Source organism: Caenorhabditis briggsae (genome assembly GCF_000004555.2).
Source record: "Caenorhabditis briggsae complete genome, chrV, whole genome shotgun sequence".
In the NCBI taxonomy this organism is placed as follows: Eukaryota; Metazoa; Nematoda; class Chromadorea; order Rhabditida; family Rhabditidae; genus Caenorhabditis; species Caenorhabditis briggsae.
Window position 1 is genome coordinate 4,746,648 of NC_013488.2, and position 8,785 is coordinate 4,755,432.

Consider the following 8,785-nt stretch of genomic DNA (forward strand, 5'->3'; position numbering starts at 1 on the left):
AAATGAAGTTAAATGAAAAAAAAAGGTCACATTTTGCTGAAAAATGGAGAAAAAAAATAGAAAAAACCCAGATCTAGAATTCAAAAACACTTTGAGAATTCTTTTGCAATTTCAGTTTTTGGAATTGAAATTTTTTTCGAAAATCTGAAATTGCAGAATTTCTAAAACTTTGGGATTTTTCGAGTTTTCAAAATTTTGAATTTCTGAAGTTCCAAGTTTATGAATTTTTGAATTTTTGAATTTCTGAAATATTTTTTCCATGACCTAACTTTTCTCAAATTTTCTAGGCCACCCTTATTTTGTTTCCCAGAGCACCCAAGGTCAAACACACCAATCAATCAGCGTTCGATGGTCCCTCATCCCGCTCATTGTGTAAACAAAAACATTCTCCTCTGTTTCTCTGCGTCTCTCACCTTCTCACTCTCTCCTTCTTTTCGATCTGATTCCCCTATTGTCTCATTGATTTTCTCTTTTTTCTTTTCTTTTCTTTTTTCAATTTTCTCCCACTAGAAATATATAAAATCACACCTCTCTTTACCGTTATCAGTGATCAGTGCTTATCAGTTTTGACACATTTTGGACGTGATTTCCACGTGGAAGAAATTGTACAAATGCTGATCGGATTAGAAATTTAGATATTTTCGGTCATGTGTAGGAAATTTTGAAATTGAAAAAAATACACACATTTTTGATTTTTGAGGTTGCAAGTTTTGAATTTTACAGAAATCCTGAAAACTCTGAATTAATTTTTTTTCTTCATTTTTTCATTCATTTTTTATTTTTTAAACAACCCAATTTCCCTTTTTCAGACCATCCCAAAAATGGCCTCCGGATTCATTGAAATCACCAATAAACAAGGATTATCAGCTACACTATTACCGTTTGGTGCCACATTGGCAAAACTGACATTTCCAGATAAAGAAGGAAAAAATCAGGACTTGGTCCTTGGATTTAACACTATTGATGGTAAGTTTTTGAAAGTTTTTGGTTTCTATTTTGTGCAAATTTGGATTAAAAGAAATTTTGGTTTGATTTGAAATATAAGAACAAAAAACAGAAATCTGAAATTCAGAAATGTTGAATTTCCGGAATTCGAATATTCTAAAAATTAGATCATTCTAAAGCAAAATTTTCAATTTTCAACATTGTCCAGAATTCGAATCTGACACTCAATCACTGGGAAAAACAGTTGGCCGTGTGGCCAACAGAATCAAGAATTCCCAATTGAAATTTGACGGAAAAGAATACAAAATGACACCGAATAATGGTCCACATTATTTACATGGAGGACCCAATGGATTGGGATATGTGAGCTTTTTTCTAATTTTTCAAACTTTCGGATTTTAAAATCAAATCTTGAAGTCTATTTTTCAAAATCCAGTATACCTTTTTTGAAGAATCGATTTCAGAATTTTTGAAATTTGATTCCAGAAATTTTCATTTCAGGGTATTCGGAATTCCAGATTTTTAAAACCAAATTTTCAGAGAAAATGGGAATTGGTAGACACGCACCACAATCGGTTTCGTTCAGCGTGAAAGCCAATGAACAGGAGGATGGACTGCCGGGAGATGCGAAAATTGATGTGAGCATTTTTTGAGAAAATTTTAATTTATTAATTAATCAACTAATTAATAAGCTAATTAACTATAATAGCTGAGAGTCAAAATTTGAGTCAAAAATAAGTGAAAAATCTTTTTTTTAATTTTTTCGAAAATTTAAAGATTCGGAGCATTTTGGGTTTCAAAAAAAATTAAAATTTTCAGGTTGTGAGGTGTTTGATATTTTCGAAATTTTGCGATTTCTGGATTTTTGATACTTTCAGATTTCGGAACATCTCTGAGATTCTGAGATTCTGAGATTCTGAGATTCTGAGATTCTGAGATTCTGAGATTCTGAGATTCTGAGATTCTGAAATTCTGAACTTCTGAACTTCTGAGATTCTGAGATTCTGAGATTCTGAGATTCTGAGATTCTGAGATTCTGAGATTCTGAGATTCTGAGATTCTGAGATTCTGAAATTCTGAACTTCTGAACTTCTGAGATTCTGAGATTCTGAGATTCTGAGATTCTGAGATTGTGAGATCCTGAGATTCTGAGATTCTGAGATTTTGAGATTCTGAGATTCTGAGATTCTGAGATTCTGAGATTCTGAGATTCTGAGATTCTGAGATTCTGAGATTCTGAGATTCTGAGATTCTGAGATTCTGAACTTTTAATTTTTAGAATTTCTGACCTTTTGAAATTCTGTTTAATGTTTCAAATTTTTTGAAAATCTGAAACTCATTATTTCCAGGTAACCTACACAGTAAACGACCGTAATCAACTAATCATCGAGCATCATGCGACATGTGAAATCCCGGGACTTCTAGCCCTCACAAATCACGCCTACTGGAATTTAGATGGATCAGAAGACGTCAAAGAGCATTTCTTAGAAATGGATTCTGAAGAATACGTGGAAGTTGATGACACATTTTGTCCAACAGGAGCGATTCGATGTGTCAAAGGGACCAGATTCGATTTTCGAAATAGAAAACAATTGAAGGCGTTTGGAGAATCAGAAAATGAGATTTTGGATTTGGATAATGATTTAGTGATCGCTAGAAAAGATCCACCCATCACGCCGACGTCAAATTTGAGATTCTGGAGCCAGAAATCGGGAATCGAGTTGTCAATCACCACTTCCTACCCGGTTATTCATTTATATGCATCGAAATTTTTGGATTGTTCTGGAAAGAATGGAGAGCACTACGGAGCAAATAAAGCGCTGGCAATTGAGCCACAGTTCCACTCGGCTGCTCCTAATTTTGTGAGTTCTCTGAATTGCAAGAAAAAACTTTGATACCGTACAACCTGTATTAGAAGGGCCAGCCCTTCTATTGTTCCAAGGAGGCCCTTCAATTTGAGGGGAGCCCTTTTATTTTTTTCGGCCGGTTTTTCCCGAAATTTTACATCGAAAAATTCGACGAAGTTTCGTTCAAAATGCATCAAAACCTGCCGATTTCACCAAAATTTAGCAAGATTTTCATCGAAAAATAGAGTTTCAAATTTCTATTAAATTGTTGAGTTCCCGGAATGTTTTCCCCTGAAAAAGTACGAAAATTTTCTGATTTCAAAACATATTTTGAAGGGGGCCCTTCTTCACTTCTATTACAGGGACCCTTCTATTTTTCCAAGCCCCTCTCGGAGGGCTCTTCTATTAGAGGGTTCCTCGAAACTTTAAACTTTTAAAAACTCGACTTTTTGATTTTCCATATTGTCGAATTTCAGAACTGCGCATATTTTCAAAAAATGGGATTTCTTAACTTTTAATCGATAAATAAATTGTTTCAGGAAAATTTCCCCGACGTCTCACTCCGTCCAGGTCAAGACTACTGTCAGGAAATCGTGTACACTTTTTCTCATGTCAATTGAAAACCTTAATTATTTTCTTCATTTTTCATGTACTCTCTTTCTCCTTCCACTGCAATATTTTATTTTTAATGTATTTATTTTTTTCAAAAAGATAATTATTTTTTTATGAATAAATTTCTCAGCTTTCACAAACAAAAAAGTCAAATAAGTACAAAAAAATCAATATCTAGAATTTTCAGACTTTTTCTGAAAGTTCTCCCATCGGCGATTTTTTGTGTTTCGTATATTCCGCAGCTTCTTGAGTCGTCAAAAATGGAAATGGGGCGTTTGTGAGAATCATGATACCGGTGATAAGCAGGAAGGCTCGGGACCACTGAAATATAATTTTTTAACTTTGGTTATTTTGGGAGTCAAGAATTTTTTTTTAATTTCGAATTTTCGGGATTTCCGAATTTCAGCGATTTTCGAGAATCCGGGATTTTGGTAACTTTTTGATTCTGTAAATCAGGGGTTCTAAAAGCTTTGTGATTTTTGAGAATCTTAGAATTTCGAAACTTTGAAAATTTCGAATTTCTGAGATTTTAGATAACTTCAGAATTTTGTAACTCTGTGATTATCAAAGTTTCATCATTTTTAAATATCTGAATTTTCGAAATTTTCGAAAATTTTCAATTTTTCAATTTTCGGTGTTTTAGAACATTTGTGATTTGTGAAAAGTTTGTATTTTTGTAATTTTAAAATTTCGATACTTTTGGAGTTGTATGATAATTTAAGTTTTGAGATTTCAGATATTTCGAAATTTCATGTTTTTTGATATTTCGTGATTTTTTTCAATTTTCTTGAAAATTTTGGAATCTCGTGATTTTTGAAAATTTTCGATAAACAAAAATTCGAAATTTAAATGAATTTGAAAATTCAGGAGATTCAGGAAACTCCAAAATATCCCAAAAATTCCGGGAGTTCAGAACTTTATGCAATTTCAGAAATTCGATTGTTCAATAATTCATAAATTCAGAAATTCTAGAAAACTCAAAGTTCCAAGAAATTCGAAAATCCCAAAAAAAGTTACCTGTTCCGGTGTATTATCGGGACACATAATGCCAACACCCAATGGAGAAATGAATTGTACACAATACGACAAAAACGAAACGGTGCTAACTGCAAAATGACAATGTTGTTGGCATCGCATTGCTAAACATTTCACAGATGCCATTATAATTAATCCAGAAGTGACAATCGCAAAAGCGAATGCGACGAATGCTATGTTACGATCAGTAGTCCATGCCATTATACAGTAACCAATTGATAGGCCAATGATGGAGGAGAAGAGCCAGAATGTGTAGATGGTCTGGAATACTCGGGAATTTGGATATTCATAAAATTGGAAATTTGGAAGATCAAAAACTCAGAACTTTCGTGAAAAATTAGTTAGTTTTAAGTGTGTTTTCGATGTCATTTGCACGTGATGGCCTAGAAAACTCACATTGCAAAAGTTAGGTCATCATGTTAAATTGACCTAAGGAATCTCTTGAATGCTTTCGAGAGACACACACTGTTCAAGTTACTTGAGTTTCTGAATAGCTGAAGTTTTAAATTTCTGAAATTCAAAATTTCAGATTCTTGAATTTCCAAATTTCCAAAAACAAAATCAACTCTCACCTTATCACTAGCGAATTTGATTCGATCCGAAATTTTTCCAGCACTAAATTTATAAATTGCACAAAGAGCATACGGTAGAGCTTGATATAACCAGTGGATCGAACATCGAAATTCAGAACTTCTCTCAAATAAGTTGGTCCATATAATAGAAGTGTGATAAATCCCAAATTTCCACCCAGGAAACTGATCCATGCGGCCAAAACGCATGGATCTGTACAGATACGTTTATATGGTACAGTTTCACGAATTGCATGGTCCGGTTTGCCTTCTTTAATTTGGCCAAGCTCTTTTTCGGAGACGTTTCTGGAAAACTTTGAAATTTAAGAATTCAGAAATTCTTATTTTTAGAATCTCAGAATCTCAGAATCTCAGAATCTCAGAATCTCAGAATCTCAGAATCTCAGAATCTCAGAATCTCAGAATCTCAGAAGTTCAGAAGTTCAGAATTTCAGAATCTCAGAATCTCAGAATCTCAGAATCTCAGAATATCAGAATTTCAGGATTTCAAAATTTCAGGAATTGAGAAATTAAAAGAAAAATTGAAACATAAAAAACCAGCAATTCAATGAAAATTTGAAATTTGAAAATAGTGCAAAGTCGGAAAATTCAGAAATTTAGAAGCATTTTTTTGAAATCCTGAAAATTCTTAAAATCCTAAAGAATCAAAAAATGATTTTTTGTTTCACAATACCGTACCTATGTACACCAGGAGCATCTGTATAAAACATGTAAAAAATGAAATAAAAGAATCCAGTCAGCACACCAAATGCATAATAAATCGACCTCCAACCGTACTCGGAATCACATAAAATCCCAGAAATTGGCATAAAAATCACATTTGAAAACTGCAAGAATGCAAATGCGCTTTATAAAACATAAATTCACAAACCTGCCAAGCACACGACAAAATTGCCAAATAGGTACTGTATTCGCTCTTTGGGGACCAAGAAGTTGGAATCACACCAAGTACAGTAAGAATTACACTTATACCGAGCCCTTGAAGCACTCTACACACTACCACTAGATAAAAACTCCAAGAAACTGCAATAGGTGTGAAAAATGTGCCAAGTGTTGAGCAAAGGCCGCACACCGATAAGGTTAACCTGAAAAATCGTGATTTTCTGGGCTTTCCGCTGAATTTTTCCGATTAATTTTTTCATATTCAGATTTCTCGTAATTTTTTACATATCCCAGGATTTTTCAAAACTGAAAACGGTTGAGTTTCAGCCATTTTCAGGTTGATTTCATTTCTACAGTAAAAAGTTTTCGGGTTACTGTAGCGCTAGCAAAAGCGTTTTCGCTGCGAAACCCAACGCACCGCTCATTATTTTTGAACGCCCGTTTTTGGACTTTCCAGACTTAATTTTGAGCTTTCTTGCTGATTTTTTGTAGTTTTTAAAGTGAAAAATCATGAAAAATCCGATTTTTTATGTTAGAAATCTTGTTTTTCGCTGTAAATATGTCTATTTTCAATTTTTTTCTGGAAAATTGCGAAAGAAATGAAAACTTCAATTTTTTGCGGTTTTCAACAAGGTTTTGCAGTTTAAGCGGTGAAAAATGATGAGAAATTCGATTTTCTATGCTAAAAATCTTGTTTCTCAACGAAAACATAAGAAGAATCCTATTTTTCTGAAAAAAGCCAAAAAATAGTTTTTTTTTCGATTTTTTGCGATTTCTTCTCCAATTTTTGTGGTTTGTGAAAAGTTGAAATCTCGATGGCAGGCCCGCCCGCTCGGGCCGTTCCCTATGAGTCACGAAAGCCCAGTTGCAAAGTGAAAAGTTATGAAAATTCTGGTTTCCATTGGAAAAATGTCAAATTCCGGAAAATTGGAAAAAAATAATTGAATTTTCAGTAAAATTATTTTCTCGATTTCCTTTTTTTTCGAGTTTTTAGTTTTAATTTCACTGAATATTCTGAGTTTTCCTATCGAAATTTGTGAATTTTGAAGAAAAAATGCGAAAATTCGAGTAGAAAATCTCAAATTTTCAGAACTTTTTTTTTTGAATTTTTCTTTTTTTTCGAAATTATCAGTCATTTTTTCTCTTCCTTTTCCCTTCATTTTTCTCTCTTTCAGCGTTTTTCTCTCTAAAGTTCGTTTTTTCTTTCAGAAGACGTCACCACAACGTCTCTAAATAAGGACCACCCGCTTGGAGGGGATCAATCGAGTTTAGTGAGTGTTTCATGCTTCAAAACTGCGAATATTGAATCTAACCTGACGCCAAGCCTATTGAGAAGGGGTACTGATGGAATGAGGCCAACTAGGGCACCGATAGCTGTTGCAGAAAATAAAATCGATTTTTCTGTAGTTCCTTCGATCCAGTGGGGCTCTGAAAGTCGAAAAATGCTGAAAAGGAGGCTAAATATGGCTAAAATATGCTTAAAAAGACTAAAAATATGCTTAAAAAAACTAAAAATATGCTTAAAAAGACTAAAAATATGCTTAAAAAGACTATCTATTGATTTCCCCCATGCATTGCAAATAAATATATTATTATTATTATAAAGATATGCTAAAATCGGCTCAAAATGACTAAAATAGGCTAATAATCGGCTGATAATGATTAAAAGTGTGCTGAAATAGGGCTTAAAATATACTAAAAATGACTGAAAATCATACTTGTAAAATTCCGGGCCGGCCCGCCGAAGCCCGGGCCGGGCTGGGCCTGAGGAAATTTTCAAGGCCCAGTGTCAAAAATCGTGTATTTTTGAGCCAAATTTTAAGCTCTCAATATAATTTTTTTTCCATTTTTTTTCGTATTTCGGATTTTTTGTCTGTCTGATCAAAAAAGATCGAAAAACTCGAAAAAAAATTTTTTGGTCGAAAAAAATCACATAAGGGTCCCCCTTATTTGTTTTTTGAAAATTTCGAAACTAGTGGAATGACGGGCCCGCCGGGCCGGGCCTCCGAAATTCCGGAAAAAGCCCGGCCGGCCCGGCCCGTTACAAGTATGCTGAAAATAGCCTAAATGACTAAAAATATGCTAAAATGTCTAGAAATGGGCTGAAAAAGCGGCAAAAATGGATTTCAATTCCAAATTCAGCTTCCTCGGCGCCTATTTTACCTACCTGTGACATTTGACATCTGATTCTCCACTATCAAATCGTCCATACAGATCACAGTGAATGTGAAGATTTGCGAGTTGATTTGAGTCAAAGTCAGGCATGTTAGGCTGAAAATAAGCTTTAAATATGCTAAGAAACACTAATCATAGTCTTGAATAGACTGAAAATTGGCTCAAAATACGCTGCAAATGACCCAACAACTCACGAAAGTGCTAGAATAAAGACTCTGGTCTGGTTCCAAAACACGAAATTCGAAATTTTGCGTTTTACACCGTCTCCGGAATCGCCAACTTTGTCTGCCATTTTCTCGTCACCTGTCACCCTCATTTTCGGCCTTTTTGTATCGAAATCATCCGAATTTGCATGAGTTCTGTGTAGCTAGAGAAATGCAACAAACACCGGCAATTTGAATATTTGAACTTGAATTTTCGGAATTTTTCGAAATTTTTCAAGTTCAAAAGGGATAGAAAGGCCTGGCGGATGGAACAAAGAGCGCACAGTGCACCGTCCTCGTGGGGTAGAAAGGCTGTGTAATACCAGATGGACGGTGGGAAATGTCATCATTATTGCACAATATGTGTGATAGAGATTCAGAAGAGATGTTTTTGAAAATATGAAATATCAATTTCTGATGTGCGATGTGTTTTCCTCTGGTGGGGAAATGTGATTTTCGACACACTGAAATCGTCTGAAATTTCGCTGAAACATAC

At 34.3% G+C, this 8,785-nt stretch overlaps 2 protein-coding genes across 2 annotated transcripts; one reads left to right on the forward strand and one right to left on the reverse strand.

The window, feature by feature from the left end:
- Positions 1-821: 821 nt before the first annotated feature.
- Positions 822-3,412, forward strand: CBG01183 (the record flags this gene model as incomplete). Its single annotated transcript, XM_045236975.1, has 5 exons — positions 822-966; positions 1,154-1,308; positions 1,488-1,583; positions 2,295-2,807; positions 3,332-3,412. 5 exons carry the CDS (start codon positions 822-824, stop codon positions 3,410-3,412), a joined length of 990 nt encoding a protein of 329 aa, XP_045091763.1.
- A 175-nt stretch (positions 3,413-3,587) lies between these two features.
- CBG01182 lies at positions 3,588-8,402 on the reverse strand (the record flags this gene model as incomplete). Its single annotated transcript, XM_045236976.1, has 8 exons — positions 3,588-3,725; positions 4,422-4,700; positions 5,012-5,222; positions 5,708-5,856; positions 5,901-6,114; positions 7,225-7,339; positions 8,079-8,182; positions 8,281-8,402. 8 exons carry the CDS (start codon positions 8,400-8,402, stop codon positions 3,588-3,590), a joined length of 1,332 nt encoding a protein of 443 aa, XP_045091762.1.
- Between the last annotated feature and the right edge of the window lie 383 nt (positions 8,403-8,785).